Here is a 25,345-nt window from a genome sequence, read left to right as displayed (position 1 = left end):
AGTTGTCAAAATTGAGATAGTACCGGTTGCCAGTTCACAGTCGATATTTTGTTTAGATTGTTTTAAAATAACGTATTATATGGCATCAATACGACAACGATGTAATAGTTTTTAAAGTGCAAAATTTCAATTATCTTTTGACTATTTAGCATAGGCGAAAGATTCTTATAATAAATCTTTTATATCGTGTATAAATACAGTGCGTCCGAAGCAACAATTTTGCAAAATTTACTACCATCTTTGAAAATGAGCACAAACAATTCTGATTTTTAAATGTTAAGTTTTGTTAAGTGTCATTTCTTTCCTCTGTCACTCACAGCAAGCAATCGCGACGGTTACAAGTATTTATAACCAATTTAGATCATCACCGGTTTCCGTATTGTTGCTTCGAAACAAAACTCCCTGTATATTTTTATTAATATGTAATGTAACAATACTCTTTCTCTTTCATTCGCTAAATATTTATCAATTGAGTGAAAGAGATAGAAATGTCTGAAAGTTGGAGATCATGAGTTATTCTTTCTAATTTGATTGATTGGCGCTTAAAAATTACAAATTCTACAGGTGTAACGAAAAGATGCAATACTTAAGGAATTGAAAGTGTCCATGGCACTGGAACTATTTCCCTCTTACAGGGACGATACATTTGTATGGAATGTTGACAAAAGTTCTTCCCTATCATAGTCGCTTTCATATACCAAAATATTATTGCACCATTTCGTTGCAACTTGTACACAATATACAAGCTGTTTAAAAAAAGTGATAACAATTGAGGAACGTTATTTACTTACTCAAGAGTTCCTAAAGCATTATTTCACTCGTCTGAAACATCAGGTACACGACCTTTGATTCTGTTGCCTGTTTATTTAAAAATAATTGACAGATTTGACAGGCTTCACAACGTCACAACCGGCGGATGGAAAAAAAATGACGCAACGCGTTTATTTTTTTAAATCACCCGGAGAACACTCGTGCCAGCCAAATTATTATTAAAAAACGGGCCACAGAATAGAAGCTTATATTATAAATAGATGTGGGAAATAGATTTTTCATGTGCTTTTTTTTGCAATGTAAGACGAATGATATTAGCTAAGGTAGGTTGTTGGTTTATGTTGGACAAAGTACTTTCAGGATGTAGTCTGTGAGCAGAGTCGGCACTGTCGGGCTGTCTTCGTTTATCGCTTTCAGGACTGCAACAGGGGGAAAACAAACTCAATGATTGAATGATTGATGTTCACCATGACTTACCTCCCGAGACCCGTAAAAAATAATCTTAATTGATTAAATTCTGATGAATAATTCCTTTTAGTAAAATAGTGTACGCATCCATGTCCTATCACACGGTTATTTGTCAAAATTGTGTTATATTTTTTAATTTACTTAGACATAACTGTTTTCGTATACGTGTTTGAGGCAATTAGAATGTTTGTAAAGGTATGATAAGATATAATAAGTAATATCGCAGACGTTAGTAGACCTAATAAATAAATAATCTTGGAAATTCTGGGGGACAGCATAAGTTCAGCACCGGATTGGGCATGCCTCTAGAATCACGAATAAACAACGCCTTCTTGGAGGCCACAAAATTTACTGGTGCCTAAATTAGGAAGAAATTGATACTTACTCTTAATGAGAACCTGTAGAGATTGATTATCCGGCGGCCCGTTGTCCAGGTGGAATGGAATCACTGTGGTCAAGTACTGAAACAAAAACGATCTGTCATTGCTATGACTGAAGCTGCCGCTACGAAAGATGTTGCGACTTTGAGAACTTACTTATCTTTTAGAATAGGAATAAAACGTTGCGAGCTGATAAATGGCAACTAAATATTAAATAAATGTTGAAGCACTTGGCCCGTAAGGTCCCGATGCCCCTCATCTGCACAAAATTTTCTGCAACTAAATTAATAGACTGTCTGGGAAACCCAAGGGCCGGCTACCTTGCTACCTTGCTGGGAACGCTGCCAGGATCTTGGGCACCTTGCCGCGGGGATCCAATTTTATTCATATAATTTAATCCTAGTTTTCCTTTTTAGTATTTAAGCTTTTGTTGTACCTGTATATTAAGAAACTTCAACTTAAATCAAAATTAATATTAGACAACATGACATACGTTCCTCTAATCTAAAAGTAACTAAAGCGCTTGTGTTATGGAAATCGGAAATAACGACTAACAGCCAGACCCCAGACAATATAAAAATATAAAAGGTAGTTTTTGTACATTCACCCGATCGGGAATCGAACCCGAGACCTCAGACACGACGACACCATGAAAACCGGCGTACAAGTCAATAGACCACAGAGGTCGGTAGAACCTACAACAAATTTCAAGTCTTCAGCCAATCTGAAGCACCCATTGCTATTCTATTTAGATGGGCAATAGGCGGTGCGTTACAGAAGTATATATCTACGCTAGCTTTTATACACTATTACAAAAAAAAAAAAACCAATAAATCTACTTGCCTTTGGTTCTGAACTACTGCTGTTCAAATTGGGAGATCTTAGTGGCCCAGGTCGTTTCTTCTTTTCTATATGGTACGCCCGTCGCTTGTTCTGCACGGCCAGTAGCAAGGATATGAAGGTGTTCTTGAGTTCCTTCTCATACTCCAGCTCGTCTCGCAGCGCCAGTTCTGCGATCAGAGTCTCGGAGAACTCACGGATTAACACTTCGAGTTCCGTGAAAATTTCGTTCAGCTGCGAGAGCGGTAGCTGGCGAAGTTCTGAAAATAATTAAGTAGTTTATTTCGAGATGATCACCAACTTCGACTAGTCTAAGAATTGACTCCCCAGGCTGCTGACGTGGCGGACCTTTGGTCTATTATCCCCTTCTTAAAGAAGACCCATTCCAAATGGTCGGACTCAATGTGCGCAAGGAATCTATCTTTTAAAATTACCGCCCAGATTTTGTCAAGCGGAAATCTCAAGTTATGTAATCAAAGAAAAAGAACTTTATTTCAACAATAGATATTTTTACAATTCCGTGTGACGATTCTCACGGAGTAATCTTTATTTTGGACAATCGTGATGATTGTTGCAGCGAACCAAGACGTCGAGTGTGTGACGTCTTATTTATCAACTAACAGTAAGTATAAAGTTGATACAGCATGTGGCTGTACTTTGAAGGCGTACTTATACAGACAAACTACATCTGAATCGCTATTGAAGTAATCATCCAGTTTCTGTACAGTTCGATAACTGATTGGAATGGCTATATCAGGTCGTGTTTACTGCTCTATTGACGGTACCTCTGACGCATGATAACCTCTATAATTAAGATTGCTTACTGTCTTCGTAGAGAGGCTGGCTAAGCACTTCCTTGCCCTTCTCCAAGGCTTCGTTGTACTCGATAAGGTCGCCTTCCGAAGAGGGCGTCTCCTGCATCATGTCGTCTATCTCTTGGATTACCTGCAATTAAAATCAGACATATAAATATAGATTGGATTACATTATGAGGAAAGCACAATTAGGTGCATATTAAACGGTGGCAGAAGGTTGGTCAAAGAAGGTTCACAGTCCTTCCCAAGACCCAACCCTCCTTGGGCCAGAGTGGCGGACTAAACCCTCTCCTTAGAGGAGACCTGTATCCACAAGTGGTGGGAGTGTATTGGGTTTCTGAGCACCAAGATGGTAATGACAACGAAAAAAAATGAATAAACAAAAAATAAGAATGAGGTTCATACTTCGTCGGCAGTCTTGACTGGGCACTCGTGGTCCTGGTGCAAGCCGCCCAAGATAAGCGCGTGCATGTCTAGATCAGAAGAGATGGCCTCGTCTTCCGAGCTGTGGATTTCGTCGTCTGGAGTCATCATACCTCCCTGGAAAACCACGACTTAAATAATAAAATTGTATCTTTTTTACAAAAAAAAAAAAACCGACCCCAAAAGTTCGTGGAATTTCATCTGTTTGCAAAGTTTTATTGAAATCAATTATCGGAAAATACGCGACCCTTAGCAGTGCAATATTTTCTTCATATTTAAATGGGACCAATACCGAGGTACCCTCTTTTCAACAAAAAAGAATCGCCAAATTCGGTTCACAAAAGCACTGCAACTGTTATGGACCAGGCGTGTAGCTTCAATGAGGCGCACGACTTGTTCGTCCCGTCACTTGATATTATAAAATAAATCAATATAACAAATTAGCGAATTGACAAACAATTAGAAAAATGGGGTATTTCAAGAATAGGTCTTTTTAAGAATAAATCCTTTTAAAAATAGGTCCTTTTAAGATTAAGTCTTTGTACGAATATGTCTTAAGTAGAATAGGGTACTTCCCGAATAAGGCATTTTTAGAATGTGGCCTATCACGATTACGTACTTATATGACTATAGGTCATTTTACGAATAGGTCCTATGTTGACTAATCCCCTTTTTTGAAGTTGGTTCAAAATGGAGGATTTTTTAATTTAGGAGAGAAAGGCGGAGCCTTTTTATATTTTATGCTAAAGTGTAGTTTCTTAAGGGACTTAAGAGGTTTAAACTTATTGTTTCTCTTTGAAAAGTACTCAACCGGTCTCTATAGTACATCCAATAGTAAAATTGTTTCACAGATATTGTGAGATAAAAGTAAAAAAAGCTTCATATTATTTTCATAAGCATTTTGTCACATAGTGTTAACTGGCTAAGTACACAATGTTAAGGGCGTCAGACGCGTTGTTTTTACCAATCGTTTATCAACCCGTCAATAATGGTAAGATCTTCTAAGGGGCGCGACTAAAATCAATCCTCGATTTGTCTCAGGCCCACGCCAGTTTCGACGCGGTCGTGTCGAGGCGGGCAGATTGGATATTAGACAATAACCAATTCTAATCGAATAACTTTTTGAATGTACGCAATTATTTGGACAGTTTGGAGTTTGTTTTCCTATGTACTACGTCTTCGGCGAGCTAATTTTCTCAGAATTTAGCTATATCGGAAAAGCGTCAAAGTTGGGTCGCACTTATTTTATATGCGAAGGTTGTGAAGAATCTGGAGGATACCTATATAAGAACTGTCACAAACAAAGATAGCTAAAGTGGTGCAGTTTTCTCCTCTTAAGTATATAAAAGTATTTAATAAAAGCTATGTAAAAAGATGTAAGTTCCGGTCAAATTAACGCACTAAAACTCATATTAGGATGTGTTCAGGAATTATTAGAATGTTATAGGATTAGTGAGTTCTGATGTGCACATGATGAACATAAGCTTTAAACGACAAAGCAGAGGATTTTTAACCAAAAAGAAAAATGGAGGTTCTCAATTCGACAATACTTTGTTGTGTGCATGTTTCGCGATTACTTCGACATTTACAAACCTATTGGAAAGGGTGTACTTCAGTAGTGGTCACATTTAAATTCGGAGAAAATATTCCATCTCTAAGGGTGGTTATTAGGGGATGAATCCGGTATATTGTATTTCACCCACTCGTTAACCGATTTCAATAAAAGTTGGCAAATAGATGAAATTCCACAAACTTTCTTGGTCGGTTTTTTTATGGAAAATTTGCAATTATTGTACAGTCAACAGGACATCAAGCTGTACACTTCTGTTCGAGTATCGCTTTTCGTGCAACGGAACAAGATCCGCCAATGTGTAGCTTGGTAAGCTGACATAAAAACACATGTAAACAAAAGTAGATAAGTATTTTAATACTCAAAAAAATCCATAGATGTTACATCATCACGGTATTAATAGCGAAAAATAACCAAATTGCATTTGTTACATCTATTAATAGGTCGAGGCTGTAGCAAAAGTATGTAATTCTATGAAGTGATGCTTACTCATACATAGCACTATCCAGCGTGTGGTGTGTTCTACATCTAAGATAACCGGATTACACGTTATAAATAATTAAAACTGTTTACATGAATTGTGTACATGTTATAAAAGATGTACTGTGAGTTTGTTCCAACGCAATGTAACTCTATACCAGCCATAGAACGGATGAAAGCTGCGACAAAAGCAAAAGGACGCGTATCCGATGACGCTATTGTTCCATGGGAATGGATGACGTTATTAAAATTCAATATTATAGATAATGTATTATGACGCACATACGGCTTTTAAAATTATGGTAATTTGTTTTTTTAGTTGAGTTTTTTGAGGCAATATTATAAGAAGACGTGTGCAGCACCAGAGGTTGTGTTGGAATGTCTATAGGTACGAGTATATGTTTTAACGTAAAGTAGTCGAAAACATTTGGCCATAATCTTATCATATGTTAAGCAAAGATGTGGCGAACTAACTATGTTACGAGTTCAAATTGTAGCCTTGAGATTTTTTATTAATGAGTTGTCATTTGAGAGGTAAGAGGTGCCTTAAACGTCGCTATAATAAAGAAAGAAGGCGAAACTCACTAAACGAAATGTGAACGAACTACATATGATTTTGAATTTTAATTTAGCATAGAAAAGAGCCTAAACCTGATTGTACCTTCTTGTCGCTGAGGTTGAGAGTGGGAATATGCATTTTCCTGGAGAACGACTTGGTCCAGTCGATTGGTAGGATGTTGCCGAAGTTGCCAGTGATGGTCCACCACATTCTGAAACAATACAAAGAACTGTGTTATTTTTGCAAAAATACATTATACAGTTTTATTCAATGTTCAATTTTACTAGTTTCACGATATCGATCCTTCTACTGCGCTGTACTAACAACATTTTCTGAAAATATGATCAATTGCCTAAAGCAGCGGCCAGTATCTACTATCGACATCATTCCAATAAAAGGTACTCAAATTACCTACAAGATTAGAAGCAGCTTTAACCAGTCGTTAGACGGCAACTTTTATAAACCCAAACCCATAATTCAGTAGATAATGTCATTGAGTGCTATAAAGTGCCGCCGCTCCGTAGAACCGAACGGTCAGTTCGTTTTACTCTTGTTGCACATGAGTACACTTTTCGAAAGAAGATTATAGTTAAGCCGAAATGCTTTATCGAGATTTGTGTTCGTATTTTTTATACATCACAGTTTAAAACAAATAAATGCATAAAAAGTTTACTAAAACTTTATATGCATTTATTTGGCACAATAATAAAACAAGCTCCTTGACATAAACAACGAATCAACAAATTTATTTATTGTTGATACTGCCTAAAATTCTGTCTAGTTTTTATTATTAATCATTCTTAATTTTATTTTAATAATGTAGAGTTTTATTATTATTATATTTTAGTATTTATATTAATTTTATTTTAATGATGGCGCTAGTAAAGTAAGGACATAGTGCCCTCAGAGTGTTGCAGTGCCCCCACGGGGTGTTACATATCAAGTGCCATTAGCATAAGAACACCGGTTATGTAACCATGTAACTTGCAAATAATATGAATATATATTATTACATTCCAAAAAAAAACGCTTGCGCTTTGGTAACGTTCCAGATTTTAAAAATGTCAATTTTGCTTAACAGTATAACAGAAACTGAATAATATACAAGAAGCCGCTTATAGGGTATAGATCTCGTTTCGTTGAAAAAGGGGCTTGAGTTACAATTGCAAAATTTTACAGAAGACGAGGCAAAAGTTTTATTTGTTTGTTCTTAGGGCTAGTGTGCACATTTAAAGAACTCTTGAATTGGCTATTTAAGCATTTCTACCTTTTTTTATGAAAAAATGAATGAGATGTTTCTGTTTTTGCGTATAAATTTCATTACAAAATATTTTTCACTTTTTTGTAGTTAAGTCACCATAGGTGCGACACGTTAATAACTCAATTTCGCTAAGAATGTCGATCTCTGTGGCCCAACCTACTCGTAGGTTAGCATGTGATGCGGTCGTCTCGGGTTCAATTTCCGTTAGAAACAATTTAGGAAACTAACTTTCTAAATTGGTTCTGGTGTAGTGTACTGCGTAATGCCCTGAAGTTAATTTCGTTGCTCTGGCACTTCTAGATTAAGTAAATAGAGTAATTATTAAAAGTAGAGCAATAGAGCTCCTTGTGAAAAAGTTTGTTCAGGCATGTACTGCTGCGTTCCGATTTGGAAGGGTATCGGTGCTGGTGAAATTATACACGCGACTTGTTAACTTATGTCTCAGGGTGACGGGCGCAGTGGCAGTGCCTCTAAGATCTTAGCAATTTAATGTTCGGAGTGCACTGCGGCTGTCATGGACAGGCGTGTCACTTACCGCCAGGCGCACGATTTGTTCGTCCTGTCACTTGGTATTATGTAAAAAATATAGTATAGGTAATAGTAAAAAATAAATTAAACGAAGTACGTAATAAAACCACAAACTTATGTAGTCATTCAGCGACCATTACATATAGAACCACATGTTATTATGTACATTAATAATTAGTATGTAAGCACATAATCTCATACATATATCTAGGCTACTATAAGCTACAATAGTTTTAAACTGCATAAAATACCAGATTAGTTGTACAAACGTTCAGTTCAGTGGAGCACAAAGTCATGGCGCAGGGGCTCTCCGGCTCTCCGACCTTGCGGCAAATTGCCTGACGCAATGGTCTTCCCGCCGCGATGAGAACCGGGACCGTAGGGAATTAGGCACCTACACTAGCTTCGCAGTATGTTCGTATGATTTTCTACTTTGTATGAGTAATTCTCTTGGATAATCTCCATGCAATTTAAGTGTTTAAATTGTCTACTACAAAAAAGCTTTGTCATCTAAGACATAAGGATAGTAATATAATGTAATATGCTAAACAACCACATCAATTATCTGCAATTTTCTGTACAATTTACAAAAATTCGTGTCTCAATTTTGTCTTTACGGGAATTGAACTTAAGATCTCTTCACCTCGCGTCCACAGTGCAAACCGGTGTGCCAAAAAGGTTGTCATAACAACAATGTTAGAAATACATTTTGACGCTTATACCACGAACCGTAATTGGATGTATGACGATAAAACTTTTACATTTTGTTTAAACAACTGACAAGTTAGGAAAATTAACCGAAGATCGTATAATGGTCACGAAGAACCACTGTAATCGTAGGCATTAATTCGAGTGCGGTGTATGTGTCATTAAATAATTTTTACTCGGGTCTATGCTGTACAATAATTGTGTTCATAGAGATATAAAAATGTTATAGTTCTGTTGTGTAAATAGTTTCATAATGGCATTTTATTATCAGAGCAGAGGACTTAATTCTGAGGCTACAACTCTGAATGATAGTCCTAAAACATTTTAAAATTGACCTACCTTTATATGTGCACTAAAATGACTGCGGCCATATATTTTGGTCGGTTACTGCAGATTTGTTATTTAAAAAAATCTTGCATACTTTAAGGAATGAATCACATATGAGGCCTGAGAGAAACATGAACAACATATTATTATATTGCAAACATAGTACACACGCCAGCACATCAAGCTACACATTGACGTATCTTGTTCCGTTGCACTGGAGGCGATTTTCGAACAAAAATGTGTAGTTTGATGTGCCGTTGTCCGTACATAAACATATTTATTTACCCTTCACAATAACATATTTATGACTGCGCTGCTCGCAAAACTCATCATATCAGCATACTCGTACATAGCTTTGCATAAATATTAATATACAACATTTATTACATAAGTCTACACGTATATCTACTAAGTAATGTAGGCTTTTTGTACTAATACGACGATTTAAGCCATCTTATCCATCTAACAGTACTAGTAGAGCTCCGTGTGAAAGAGTTCGTCTAGGGAGGTACTGCCATTTTACCTATTCCTGCCGCCAAGCAGTAATGTGAGCATTACTGCGTTCCGGTTTAGAAGGGTAAAGGTGCTGGTGAAATTACAGGCACAAGAGTTTTGCCAACTTATGGCTCAACGTGACGGGCGTAGTGGCAGTGTCCATCAGATCTTTGTAATTTGAAGCACTCAGTGGCACTGCAGCTGTTGTGGACAGGCGTGTCGCTCACCACCAGGCGCACGACTTGCTCGCCCAGTAACTTGGTATCATAAAAAAAACAAGAGTAGACCTGTGTCCGTTAGTGGACCTTATAACGATTTCGTACCAACGTAATATACGTATTATAAAGTTACCAGGAGTTCATAAAATGCGCATGAGTCAGACGGAGACGTAAATTGGCGCTAATTCGAGATCGCCGTCACTCCAGCGCTCAATTGAGGCGTGTGTCACTCCGCGTTATGAGGTATTTGGTTTGTAGCGAGATGACTATGCTACCAGTGCACGAACACATGTGAATCAGATGCTATGGGTATTATCTCGTGGTGCAGGAACCACGCAAATCAGATTCGTTCCTACGTATGTTTTATGTAGAGATTGAACATTCTGAGCGTAAATAATCGCAGAAGTTCATTTGTGGTGTTTACAAGAAACAAGCAAAGTTCTTGACATGCGCCAATCGAGCTACACGCACAATCACTCGCCTCCGTTGTGAATAACTCGGGCTATATCATATGGTCAACATATTTGGGCATGTGACCTACTTTACAACATTTGTGAGACGTTTTCGATTGACATTTGGTTTTTTGCTGTTTAAAATTTGTTTAACATTACGGCGTGTTGAAAAATATGCGACTTAGATCCAAAAAAAAGCTATTCTTATTTCCTGTATGTAACAATCTCGAAAACCTAAAAACTCTAACATAAGTTAAAGTAGTCATTATCCACTGCTAATGAAGTTTCCTCTATATATGTAGATATCCAATTGCGATTTCCTTGACATTGCGGAAAGTCGAAACTGTGTTACTTTCCACCTTGTGGTAGGGCACTTTTGTGGTTAATTAATTGCTAAAGTATCTCGTGTAAAACGAAACTTTGTATCAGAATTTTGTAGCATACAGTGTCGTCGTCCTCAACAAAGCGAAATAGCGTTAATAATCTAAACAGCAGAGGTCTGGTGAGGTCGGCCGCGTTGCATCACATCACTTTGTGTGCCATATGGCGATGAAGTGACTCGACGACAAACACGCGAACCTGACGTCCTAAGAGACACGTAGTTTTTTTTAAAAACGTTTTTAAATCGTTGTTGCGTATAGTAAGCCGCAAAAGGAGTTTTAGGTTTTGTCAAGTATTCTAAATGGAAATGCATGACTTTTCAATGATGTTCGATGCTAGCACTTATTTATATGATGTACTGAGTTCTGAGAATCTAAATAGTCATTGATTGAATGGAAGTATGTATGCAATTTTGTAGCCTACATTGAAAGTTGTATCGTGGGTATGATGATTTCTTAATCGACTTCAAAAAAAGGAGGAGGGTGACCATTCAACTGTTTTTTTTTTGTATGTATATTACGCGATAATTATTCTTTTTGAAAACCGATGATTTTTCTTGTATTGTTGAAAAGATACCTTACTATTGGTCCCATTTAAATTGGAAGAAAATATTTCACCTCTAAGGGTGGCACAGTTGGGGATGAATCCGATTTCGCGGACTTTCCGGTAATCGATTTCAATAAAACTTGGCAAATAGATGTAATTCCACGTACTTTTGAGGTCGGTTTTTTAGTGTGCAAAGTGACATTTTATATAGTTTCCAATACAGAATGTTCTGCCCACACATATTTCAAAGATTCGAAGACCAAAACGGGATATGGTCGAAGAAAGTTGCAAGACAAGTTTTTGGCACGGTTTGATCGCCTTTGTGGACCTTAACGTTTGCCAGGCAACCGATCGGTTTTAATTTAATTTATATTTTGTAAAATTCGTTTTTGCCCTTTAAGAGGGTTTAAATTGTCTGTCGTGTCTGTCTGCGGTTGCACAAAATTGATTTAAGGGAATGTGAAAAGCAATTAAAGATGTATATTTAACATTGGGAATTAAACTGTTTTTTTGTCATTCAGCCGCGAATATTATGTGACTGGTGCAGAGCCAAAACGTTAGTTCATTTCAAAAAACATATATGTTTACACGATTTTAGTTTCGAATGTAACTTTTGTATAAAAAAGATCCGACCTCGAAAGTCTGTGGAATTACATGACTATATGCCAAGTTTTTTTGAAATCGGTTATCGAAAAGTGGGTGAAGTCCAATAAATTTTAGCCGTGGGGCGACGGCTTAAGAATACATTGTCGCCTCCCCATACATGCCCGTGGGGGTCGTAAGAGGCGACCGAGGGCGTTACAAGTGTCCATCTGCTTAGCATTGTGGTAGGCTCTGTGCCGACTGGATAGCGACCACAGTACACACGGCGGAAAACCCTCCACAGTGAAACGCTTTTGCGAATCGCGTTCAGGGATCAGTTGGTGTACATCCAGTGCATTTGGCCAGACCGGCAAAATGATAGTGACGGAGTGAAGATATTTGTGTTTTCCATCCATTACTCTCATCTCTGGACTGTATTCGCACTTTCCATCAGGCGCGGTGCAGTCATTTTGTCGAGTCGCAATAAAAAAAAAAAAAAAAAAAAAAAAACCGGATTCATCCCCTAATTAGAGGTGAGATCCCCTTAGAGGTGGAATATTTTCTTTAAAATTGAATAGGGTCACACACAAATAAAAAAATACAGTCGAATTGACAACCTCCTCCTTTTTGAAGTCGGTTAAACTAGTTTTATTTCCAATATGTAAGAATCGTGAAAAACCTACAGACTAGATGGGTATATTTAAATTTTTGACGAAAAGTCGTACAATTATTTTTAGTCATCATTCATCATCATCATCAACCTATTATAACTCCCACTGCTAGTTACAGGTCTCCGCAAAATTAACTAGTTTTTCAAGATGTTTTCACCGCAGTCCGTCACGTTAGCCCAACGTGGGTTGGAGACTTCACACGTTTTACAATGATTGTGAACCTTCTTCGACGTGCATAATTCATTTGTTTTTGAGCTTTGTAATGCATATGTCTTCCACGATGACAATGCATTACGGTAATAAAATATGTCTTGGACAAAAAAATGGTTATTGCACTGAGTCACGCTCACGTCAGTTTAATTCATTAAAAAATAATCCGAAGTTTTTAAAGCTTGCAGTGAACCAGAATAAGCATATCGAGTTCTTAGGTTTTCGCGATTGTTACACATAGGAAATGAACCTATTTTTCCGGATTTAAATCACGTATATTTGTTTTTTCAAACAAACCGACGCTTCGGGCCCTTTATAGGTAAAAACAAATATACGCGATTTAAATCCGGAAAAATAGTTTCATTTCCCAGAATAAGCATTTTTAAAACTCAGCTGACATTAATGTATTATTTACCGAATGGACCTTTACCTGTTATAAGCGTTACCTAAACAGCCGTAATTTTATTATCGAGCAGGTTATAAATAAAAATTAAAGGTACACAGTGAACAGGCAACCTATATTCCCTTTCTCCCAAGTAACACACACATGCCAGTAATAAAAAGACTCTCCTCATTCATATGTATATAAACACATCATTATTACCAACACGTAGTATGTCCCACTGCCACTGCTTCTTAGGAGAGGGTTTAGCCAACTACACCTGGTGTCCAATAAGGGAATTCCCTATACTGTGAGGACTAGAGCAACGGGCCACCACCCAGAACACCCAGTGTAGTGGTAGTGGAGCTCCTTGCGAAAGAGTTAGTCCAGGAAAGTACTGCCTGCCACCTTGCCTATTTCTGCCGACAAGTCGTAATGTCAGCATTATACTGCGTCCCGGTTTTGAAGGGTAATGGTGCTGGTAAATTACAGGTACATGGGCTTGTGGGATCACGGTTGCTTCCTATTTGAGAGGTCGACGCGTTAGAAACCTTGTGACAGCATGTACTTTATGATGGTGGCAGTGATATTAAATTTATATCAGAGCTGAAACAAATTCTTTTTTCTAAATGCCACTATATTAAATATGAAATTTTAAGTGATTAATATTGAATGAATCAAATAATGGAATTATAATAATCTTGGAATTGGAATTGTTATAATTACTTTATAAAATTGTCTTATTCAGTGCATTTAATTTATAATTTTTATCCTTCGGAAAGGAAATGCGTCAGCATAGCGTCCTCCTCTCCAATAAAATTGTTGTGCCCGACAGGGTCTACAATTAGTTGTCAAAGTCATAAGTTTTCATCTTTTTTTTTATAACATTAAGTGACGGGACGAACAAGTCGTGTGCCTGGTGGTAAGTGACACGCCTGTCCCTAACAATTGCAGTGCCACTCAGAGCTTTAAATCACAAAGACCTGAAGGGCACTGCCAGTGCGTCCGTCACCAATAGACATAAGTTGACAAGTCCCATGTGCCTGTAATGTCACCAGCACTCTTACCCTTCAAAACTGGAACACAGTAATGCTGACATTAGTGCTTGACGGCAGAAACAGGTAAGGTAAAAACAGGCAGTACTTCCCTGGACAAACTCTTTAAGCTCTACTGCTACTAAATCATCTTTGTATCTTTACATTGTGGAATGCAATAAAATTACTTGATTACTGAGGCTACCGCCTATAATTTATACATTTTTCAACACTTTAATCTCATATAGTTAAGTCTTGTAACGTGGTGCCATATGTCAGGTCACTCTTTCTTTGTGCCAGGGAAACCGACCCACATAAACAGTAACTGGCTACGAGAGGTATAATTTCTTTGACAGATATGGTTACTAAACCGTCATATCGTTTGTTAGAAAGTTTAACCATGAACCTTCTTTTTGTTAACCGACTTCACAATAAGGAGGTTCTCAACAGGAATGTGTTTTTTGTTTTGTGTTTAGGTTACGTGATTATTCCGGCATTTGTGAGTCGATTTCGATAATTCTTTTGAACTCAGTAGTGGTCCCATTCCAATTTGAAGAAAATGTTCCACCTTTAAGGGTTAATTAGGGGATGAATCGGGTTTATTGGATTTTACCCACTTTCCGTTCAAGACTATGGCCTTAGTGGTGAAGCTTCGACCACTAAGGCCCAAATTGAATTGGACAGGTTACTGCAGGTCGTCTAATAATTTTGTACCTACCTCAGGCACAAAATTTTTGAACGACGAAAATTAAATAATAGTAATATTTATAAATAACCATGTATACTAGGCAACTTTTGCTTGTAAGCTAACAGAAACAAAATTACTAAACTTATTATCGAAATTGCATTTACTTTATTGCGAAAGAAATTGTTAAAATAACCAATTACACTCAATAACACCACAATGTATTTCAACAACATAAAAATCGCAGTTAACAAATAATTAAATCACAGTAACGACGAGGTAGTTTTAACAATTACTTTAATTGAAGCAGTTACCTTTCCAACAGTTTTGTTTATGTAATATCACACTACATTTATTCAAGGATTTGCCCACATTGTTGTTTTTCGGAGCGTGGTAATTTAGAGTCCTTATTTGTGATGTTGTATATTATAAATGTTTCTTTGTGTGTGTCTTTCTTTCTAAATGTTTGTTCAAATCAAAAGTAACAGAGTTATTAATGTCAATTTTGTAAAAAAAACCGACCTCAAAATATTGTGGGATTACCTATTATTTGCCAGGTGATACTGAAGTCGGTTAACGGAAAGTGAGTCAAATCAATAAACAGGATTCATTCCCTAATTTGCCACCCTTAGAGGTGGAATATTTTCTTCAAATTTAAATGGGACTACAACTGAGGTACCCCCTTTCTAACAAAAAAAGAATCATCGAAATCGGTTTACAAATGCCGGAGTAATCTCTTCCTTTCTTGAAGTCGGTTAAAAACACTTAATAGGCCGCAAATTTTATTTGCAATACAATTGTCCTCAGTTAATACAGCATTTTCGATTCAAGTGCATTTACTGCAATATTTATCTAGTCTACAGTAAGTATGTTGTGTGGTAACACAGGTGACCAGTAGCTGTGTGTGGGATGCTAGTGGTTCGACCTCGGGCGTCCTTACAAGGCAGCCAGTGTTATTACAGCCAATAAAAAGTTAAATGACCTCTAAAAGATTTATGCTGAGAAAAAACACTACACCGTTTTTTAACGGAAAATAGATGCACGCATGGACACTATCTCTTCCAATGTAGCGCCTATTCACTTGGCCTTGAATAACCTAGAATTTTTCAAAACCACTTTACTTTCTAGGCACTGTGAGTTCTGCCCGTTAACTAAGAATGATTTTTCTTTATTATTTTGCGTTTCGCACATTCACAAATGTTTCTGTAGATGATTTTTATGCCGTCATGCGCGAATTATCCACATCAATAGTGCGAAGGATGAGGGGGAGTAGCAACAAGAGATTAGGATGATAGCGGATAGGATGGATGCAGTGGTCTACCGGAGGTCCACTGAGTTGCACGCTCAACGTGTACGTCCGTGAGCCACCAGGAAGGTATTGCTAATACCAGCACTAAATTAGTAAAAATATGATATAAAATGTATCATATTACTAAGTAATTTTTGAGTTTTAGTTAAAGTGAAAATAAACTATTAGTTTTGGTTTTTAACCGACCTCAAAAAAGGTGGAAGTTCTCAATTCGACTGTATTTTGTGTGTAATGTATCTGACACAATTACTTTGGCATTTGTGAACCAATTTTGATGATTCTTTTTTTGTTGGAAAGAGGATATGTCAGTAGCGGTTCCATTCAAATTTGAAGAAAATATTCCGCCTTTAAGGGTGGCAAATTAGGGGATGAATCCGGTTTTTTTTTATTTCACCTACTTTCCTTTATATGATCTGAATAAAATTTGGTAAATAAATATATTTGTAAAGTTATTATTTATCCACTACATATCCACAGCGAGACATATTTATAATTGTAATTGACACGTTACACAGTCAAATCAGTTATATTCGGCAATTTTCATTTGTCAGTTAAATTAGGCAAATTTTACTATAAACAACAATAAAATAATTATGGATATTTAAAATAGGAGTAGAAAAGAACGTAGAAACTACTGAAATTGCAGGCGTCTTTGGCTGCTGCATAAGTCCTGCATCTAGTTTTTGTGGCAAGGCATGCGGGTCTCAAGCCACTCGTGATATTCTCCGAACAATTAGAAAAAAATGGTCGAATCAAAATTCGCGCGAAGACAGTTGCCGACGTTGTTTTGCTTTATTTTACCCCACATATTAGCTACATATTTATTTTCGATAATAAAGAACGGTTGTAGCTTAACGCGAGAGCGGCAGCTTCTCTCTACTATGACTTTAGTTTCTAAGTTACGTATATTTGTCAATGTTTAGTAGCAATACTTCTCGTTTAACGGTGAAAGAAATCATGACGATGAAACCTAAAGTTCGAAGAAGGTTCACAACCGTTGCAAAAGGTGTGAAGTAACCAGTATTGATGTTATTTTAACATTTATTTATACTTTGTAATGTATTTATCTCCTGTTTTGCATCAACCTACCTGTGTCCTATATAAGTCTGTGTATTTCAGTCTCGTAGAGATAAATTTCTTTTTAAAACGACTTCTAAAAAAGAAGCGTTTTTCAATTCGACTGTATTTTTTTGTAGTTACGCGATAACTCCAGTATTTGTATACCGATTTTGATGATTCTTTCTTTGTTTGAAAGAGGGTACCTCAGTATTGGTCCCAGTTAAATTTGAAGAAAATATTCCACCTCTAAGGGTGGCAAATGAGGAGATAAATCAGATTTATTGTATTTCGACTACTACCCGTTTACCGTTCGCAATAAAACTTGGCAAATACGAGTAGATGTAATTTCACAAAAATCACGGTTATGCAATGATTGGTTAAGACTATTGACCGGTTCTTATTTTTCGTTTTTTCTAAGAGAAAAGACTTTCGTTCTAAGAATGAATGAATATATATAAATCCGTCAAAGGTGACATTAAACATGATTTATTTTCAATCATTCAAAATTGCTAATTATTTTTTAGCACCTTGAGTTACGTAAAGTACGGAAGTCAATAAAAATTTTATATAACTTGATTTTACACCTACACAGTAAATTGTTTTGAGTGCTCAAAAAATTGGAGACTATAAATTTTAAACAATTGACTATCAAAAAACATGTTTTCCTCTACACAATACGTATTTTATACGCCCGAATGTCCCGATTCGACCCTTCAAAATTGTTTCGCACATTTCGGAGAACCTCAAAACTGGATTGTCTTGCATTCCTTTACACAAAACTGGATTCAGGAATTTCGAAAGCAAAAATGAACTTTTTTCAAGTTCGCTTGCTGAATGACAGCAAGCGACGTCTTAAATTTCAAGAACGTGGAAAAGTTTATTTGCAATTGTGTACAATTCGAACACAGAATGAAGAGTCTGTGCGCGTGCAATATGACACATAGCAACATTCGAGGAATTTGCGGTCACCTCAACGAGATAGCGACTTTAGCGATGTTTACACTTTGTTCTTATCGCTTCATGTCATTAAAATATATTGTAATTGCAAATTATTAACTTATGATATTAAATAACTTATAAGATTGTAAGTGAGAAAATAATAACTGTCTGTTTCAATAAAATAATGTAAATAATTTAACCCAATCATGGACAGCAACAGCTTTTGCTGTAAAATTAAAAATTAAAATATGATAATACGGGATACCCCGTTTCGTTTTCGTTTTCTCTTCGTGACCATTGTTAGGGCACAAATTTACCAAACCCAAAGCGACTTTGGGGATGTTCATACGAGTTTGTGGGACCCCTCATTTGCTCTTTTCTTTTATGATGAATTTTCTATTCAATTTAACATAGAGTAGCTTTCATAAAGGTTACCGTAAGTCGTTCGATGACGACATTTTGTGATACTTAGCAGAGATCTGAAAGGTTTGTGCCTGAGCGAAAGGTTATCGCAGCGAAAGGTCTGTCCCGTTTTCTGCCGCTTTGTGTACTTACGCCAAAAGGCCGAGACAAAGGTTATATTATGTGAAGTTACATTTATCATTAAGTCAAATGACGAGCCCGCTCAGGTTATGCAAAACTAAATGATCTATATGCGTTTGAGTTGAGTTGAGTCAAACGCTGTTTTTTAAACACAAGTTTGAGAAATTTTGGTCCTTTAAATTTGATATTAAAAGCCAAATCACAATCAAAAAAACCATTTACTAATTTATTATAAAAGTCTTGTATGATTCAGAGTTCATAATAATGAACGTATTTAAACGATAATTACCCGCAGTTAGTGTGTCCGCAGTTAAAAAAGGTTGGGTGGGTATAATTGAGCAATTACCAAATAGAAAGCGTTAATCCTGTTTGAGTTGTTTTGTTTTGTTTGATGGAGTACTGCTTCTTCATTAGATAGAATACAGATTAATGGAAGTTACTTCAGTTTTTTACCCAACCTTTACGTTTCTCCAATAGCACAGCGAGTTCTAGATCAATAAAGTAAGGACTGTATTATAGTGAACGGTATTTCACTATAATACAGTCCTTACTTTATGGAAACAAAACTAGAGACAAAATGTATTTAATGGGGCACGAAAATCAAAATATGTGCATCTGTCTCTATTGTATACCACTTCAGAAAACAAGAACTGGCCATTTGTATGTAGAATTACTCATTTATTAAATATTCGATCTCTAATCAGTCCACACCTCGCAGAGCCGTTGACCGATTTTCAGTCTACCCCAATTAACCCGTGGCACCAATCTTGGCACGGTCACTCACGTACTAAACTTTACTATATTTGTATGGGATGGTTCAGTTTGTTCATATAAACGGATATAACTTTAGTAACGGCACATTGAAAGCGCTAATGTGGCTGGGAGCGTGGGTAAAGGTCGATGTAGACGTACCTACATGTCTCAACTTCAACCACAGGCTTATGTTGAAGTCGTTAGCTACCGCGTAATATACTCGTAGGACAGTCGACATTTATAGCTACACACCCTTAGAGGATGGAAACCATAGTCTAAGTATACTCCGTAAAATTTAGGTTAATTAGAATGACAAATGTCAAACTTTATGAACCAGTGATGATGACACGACCAGCGAAATCGAGAATCGATGTAAAAATGTATGGACAGACCTATTACACATTTAAATTAGTGTTATAGTGTTGCACCGTTAAGACAATAGTGTATTAACTCAAAATGTGTATAAAGAATCGATGAAAAACTAAGTACTTCCCGTGAAGGATTATAAAAATTTGTGTATAGTTTAAAGTTTGTTATATACATCTAAATCTAAACAATGTCCTCATCATTATCATCATCATTCACCCATACGACGCCCACTGCTGGGCATAGGTCTCCCCCAACGTTCTCCACGACGATCGGTCCTGCGCTGCCCATCTGCTGCATCCATCGGCTTCCCGCGACCTCCACCAGATCGGCGGCCCCCCCGCCTAACCACTGAGCATCGTCCGGTGCGCGGTCGCCACTGAACAACCTTTCCGCCCCAACGGCCATCGGTTCTCCTAGTTATGTGTCCCGCCCACTGCCACTTCAGCTGAGCAATTCTTCGAACTATGTCGGTTACCTTAGTTCTCCTATAGATTTCCTCATTTCTGATTCTATCACGTAGGGAAATACCGAGCATCGCTCTCTCCATTGCCCGCTGAGTGACCTTGAGCCTTCTTATGAGGCCCATAGTGATGGACTACGTTTCTGATCCATATGTGATCACTGGCAACACACACTGGTCAAAGACTTTCGTCTTGAGACATTGAAGTAATTTGGACGCAAAGATTTTTTGTAGTTTCCCGAACGCTGCCCATCCGAGCTGGATTCGACGAGAGATCTCTTTCTCATAGTTGGACTTACCTCACTGGACTGTCTGCCCCAGGCATACGTAATGGTCAACAGCTTCGAGGTAATGCTCCCAATTTTTTACTGGAGCGGGTACAACATGGACATTCGACATGATCTTCATCTTGTCCATGTTCATCTTAAGACCCACTCTTTGGGAAACACTACTGAGATCTTCGAGTATTGTGTTCAAGTCTCCCAAGGTCTCAGCCATAAGAACTTTATCATCGGCAAATCGAAGGTGTGTTAGGTACCCGCCATTGATGTTGATGCCAAGTCCTTTCCAGTCCAGAAGCTTGAAAATATCCTCCAACGCAGCACTAAACATTTTCGGAGATATCACATCTCCCTGTCTTACGCCTCGTTGCAGTTGGATAGGATTAGAGCTCTGATCCTGTAATCGGACTGACATAGTGTCGTTTTTGTAAAAGTACCTTAACACCTCTATATACCTATAGTCTATTTGGCACCTTTGGAGAGACTGCAGCACCGCCCAGGTGTCGATCGAATCAAAGGCCTTCTCTTAGTCCACAAACGCTAAGTAAAGTGGCCGGTTATACTCCTCGGTCTTCTGTATAACCTGCCGCAGCGTATGGATGTGGTCTATGGTACTAAAACCATTTCGGAAACCGGCTTGTTCGGGAGGTTGGAAGTCGTCAAACCTGCGAGCGAGACGATTCGTGATAACTCTCGAAAACAACTTATAGATATGGCTCAGAAGCGAGACTGGCCGATAGTTCTTCAAGAGTGTTTTATCACCCTTTTTGAAGAACAGAACGACTCGCTTCTGCCCCAACAATGTCCCACTCGCCAAGTATTTTATTTTATTTTTAATTTTAATTTATTTGAAGACCAACAGCTGTCTTATAGAATAAAAACTTTAAAATATAACGGAGAGCCAATTGGAGGTCCTCACCGATGGACGCACATTGAATTGATATTAATGAGCATTAAATTATTATAACAAGTCAATAGAAAAAAGGTCAATATCAACGTGCACACTGCATTGACGCTGTTACTCGCACGCAACAGATGATTCTGCCGAAAGTTCGAAGAGGCCGGAGGTACGCGCGAGAAGTGAATTAAACCTCAGGGTCTTTCTAGGTAAATATTCAACAATCTTTACTAAAACGTATGAAATTATTTTTTAGTAAAAATTGTTAAAAAGTTTGTCTCATTTTGAGTTAAGTAGGTATCTATTGTAACCGTTTCTTACATTATTGTAACCACGGTTTTATTGACCCGTATTAAATAAAAAAAAGCGTGAACTAATACTGACGAGAGTAGAGGAAAGAGATATATCTCTCACACGGAACCAAATACTGTTGTAACTCAAAATTGTGCAATTAAGAAAACACGATTTGAAAGAAAAATAATGAAACCAACATATATATTGTCGTTTATAAATGAATAATCAAGTATTTATATATAAATAAAAATAATCACATTATTCTGAATAACATCCATTCTGTATTTTTAAATTTTCAAATTGTGTTTTATCAATTTCACAATTTTGGGTTACGACGGTATTTGGTTTCATGAAGGATCGTAACTAGTGCTACTCCGAAAACACAGAAAAATGTTGTAAACAGAGAACAATACAACGTTCTAGTCAGTGTGAGTTATACGAGCGGAAGGGCTCGCCTTTACTTTGCAGGGTGAACTGCACAAACGCCGGACGTTGCACTCTATCGATCGGGGTTGCTATGGTTCTGCTGCTACCCCAGTACGAGAGCGATCTCTAAAGGTGCGCTATATTAAAGCGCCATAATCAATTGAAACTGATGACCTCGATACAATTGCAACAAACACGCGTCTTTTTATACTATTTTTACAACCCAGTGTGGCGTATCACGTCACAGTGCCAATGATTGCAACAGTATGTTTGATATGATTGATTGCTCTAATTAATGATAAAAATTGAGATTATATTTTAAAACAACATATTAATATGAGAATATAGTTATCATTAATTAATTAATTTAGGAAATATTTGTTAAAAAAGGAAAATAACGCAAACGATATTAAATATCGTTTGCGTTCATTGCGTTACATTATTATCACAAATTTTGTGATAATAATGTTCATAGAATCACTCGTCACATACACTACGTAATCGAAATCACAAGACCATTGAAGTAATTATTTTTTCAAATTAAACGTTCTGGTATATGTGGCCAGTGTTCATAATATATGAATATTGCTATCATAATTCAACCTTTTTAGCGGTAATAATGCATACAGACATATCTGTAACATTATGTATTTAATATTAGTAATACCGTAACTACGTAACAATCTTTTTTTGTCGATAAACAATAAATATTTCTTACAGATGGCGCTACCGCAAAAAAAGTCGTTAAGAAACCAAAAAGAAAGATCTGCACCATGCACATAAAAAAATTCGTAAGGTCCGCTGGTTCGTTCCGTGCCTTAGTTGGCATAGCGTCGAGCACAATTTGCTAGAAGACGCTGGTTCGAATCCAGCCGGAGCGAAGAATTTTTTTCTATGTGTTCGAACTCTGTGTTAATAACTATAACAAACTAGTGGAGTAATTTCACAAAAAGTAATTGAATATCATAGTGGCGGAACACCCTGACATTCAATAAAAACTTAATAATTATACCTATTTAAAAAAAAACAAACTTCAAAAGTTTGTGGAATTAGATTTATTTAAGAAATTTAATTGAAATCGGTAAACGGAAAGTGGGTGAAATGCAATAAACCGTATTCGTCTCCTAATTTGCCACTCTTAGAGGTGGAATATTTTATTCAAATTCGAATAAGACTACTGCTGAGGCACCCTCTTGTCAACAAAAAAACAATAATCATTCAAAAATATCGGAGTAATCGCCTAACATACATAAAAAAACACATTCGAACTGAGTCCTTATTTTGAAGTCCTTCTTTTGAAGACGCACATGTCCGATAGCTGGTAATGGCGCCACTGTTGATGGCTGAGGCTTAAACAATAGACAAGATAATGATTTCTCTGGCCAGTTTTGTTTATTCGCGCAAATGCTAAGCTTACGGTATCCATACAATCACTTATGCATTACACTAAAGGTGTAACTGTAGACACCGAGTGGAACCAATGGTAACGTCTCGAGTCCGATGCACTATCGATCGCACTCGTCTTCGTGTGATTATACGTTGACCGCGTTTCCGCTTACCCTACTAACCCCGACCTCTTGGCGCCTTCTTTATTACATCATGAGTTATGTATATTAATAATACATAACTTTATATATTGAAGTTGTAAATGCACCTAAAAAGTTGCTGCTCAAAGAGGTACCTATACAAAGCCAAACTTTTCAAAGATATTTGACGATTTTTTCCTATTATAAGAATTGTCTCTATTGTATTATTTATACAGGGTTATTTTTAAAATGCTAATGCTATTACTAACATCATAAAGTACAACTTCTACTCCATGACTTTAAATAATTGATCGATAAATGACGATAACTCTGAGCTCAACGCAGGAGTGTGGGTGGGGGTCGTCACGGAAGGAAGACGCTTGCACCTTTGCTACCAGATACGGTTCTAAAATTGCCAGATAGTGCATACAGCAAAAACTTAAAAATGCATTTTGTAAAAACTCATGGACCAAAAATTATCGTTTATGACTTTTAAAGACGCGATGCCATTGGCCTACATTTTGTCTTTCACAGTATATACATACATATAGTGTTGGTTACATGCTAGTGTGTTGGGAGTATACACATACTCAGACAGGAGTGTTTGCTGAAAATACTTACTATTACTTAATACTAATTAAATGTTGAATACTTTTTGTAATAGAAATATTTTTTTATTTTTTTTCGTTTTTAGTGATTTTTCATTTTTTTTAATTTTTAGTAAGATCATCCTGAGAGGTTCTAAGTACTTTATAAACAGTGCATATATACATGAGTAAAGGAAAACAAATTTGAACGAAACAAGGATTCCTTAATTCTCTTTTAAGAATGAATAAAAGTGTAAAAACTTGGAATACAATATATTAACGACTTTTCCATGTTGTTTGAAGTTCGATATTTCAATAATCCAGTAACTGCATTTACTTTGATAAGTTGTTTATAATAAACGTACATGCGAAATGTTTATAACTGTTTTTTATAATTCGGAAATGGTCCTTAGAACAAAGGCCACGAGTGCGTGTGAACTCATAACGCGAAGACACAAATGGCCATAAACGAGTTATAAGACCTCCCGATTGGTCATCAATTTCTATCCATTGTAAATTTTATGCTTTGTTTGGACGAGTGAGGTCAACCTATTGCCTCGTTTTCTCTATAAAAAAAAACCAAAGAGGCAATAACCATACAGTTCTTCATAATTCTAAAACCTAGCACTAAGTAATATTTAAACGAGATAGTGAGCTAACGGATATTTTTTTCTTGAAGGTACCCTAAAACATATTGTGTAATTGGACCAATTATTATACGAGGTAAGCCAAACCTACGTAGATGGTGATCAAACCATTCAGTCAACTTGAATAATAGAGCAATTAATATTGACTTGTTATCTGTGGTTTCTGAGTCTCATCATTTATATCATTCATCGAGCTTGAATAAATAAAAGGAACCAAATTGGCTCTTCCAACCATGACGTTTCCACGCATTTGAAAGAATAACAATTTATACCGCTCATCTCCACACTAACTGCCACGCCGTACTGACATTTTTCTTAACCGAATAAGATATATTCGTATATTTACATTTTAGAGGCATGTGTCCAGAATATTTCACTAGGCGAAGAGATATTGCTACACGTTATACATCACGGCATGGACATAAATTGATACTCTTCTAGTCCATTCCCAATGTCGATCAAAGTTTA

General features: G+C 36.8%; 1 protein-coding gene across 1 annotated transcript in view; it reads right to left on the bottom strand.

Annotated features, from left to right (window-relative positions):
- Positions 1-67: 67 nt before the first annotated feature.
- Positions 68-25,345, bottom strand: part of LOC113225591 (fasciculation and elongation protein zeta-2) — a 61,995-nt gene continuing 36,717 nt past the window's right edge. Inside the window, exons 2-7 of the mRNA XM_026457928.1 lie at positions 6,409-6,517; positions 3,680-3,814; positions 3,284-3,404; positions 2,463-2,719; positions 1,625-1,700; positions 68-1,190 (exon numbers count right to left, since the gene is read on the bottom strand). Coding sequence (XP_026313713.1) covers positions 1,108-1,190; positions 1,625-1,700; positions 2,463-2,719; positions 3,284-3,404; positions 3,680-3,814; positions 6,409-6,517 — 781 coding nt within the window. The 3' untranslated portion in view covers positions 68-1,107. The remainder of the gene's footprint in view (positions 1,191-1,624; positions 1,701-2,462; positions 2,720-3,283; positions 3,405-3,679; positions 3,815-6,408; positions 6,518-25,345) is intronic.

This window comes from Hyposmocoma kahamanoa, unplaced genomic scaffold (genome assembly GCF_003589595.1).
Source record: "Hyposmocoma kahamanoa isolate Upper Pololo Valley unplaced genomic scaffold, ASM358959v1 168, whole genome shotgun sequence".
NCBI classification, from domain to species: Eukaryota; Metazoa; Arthropoda; class Insecta; order Lepidoptera; family Cosmopterigidae; genus Hyposmocoma; species Hyposmocoma kahamanoa.
The sequence above is the reverse complement of the archived record's forward strand: the minus strand, read 5'-3'. Positions and strand labels throughout refer to the sequence as shown.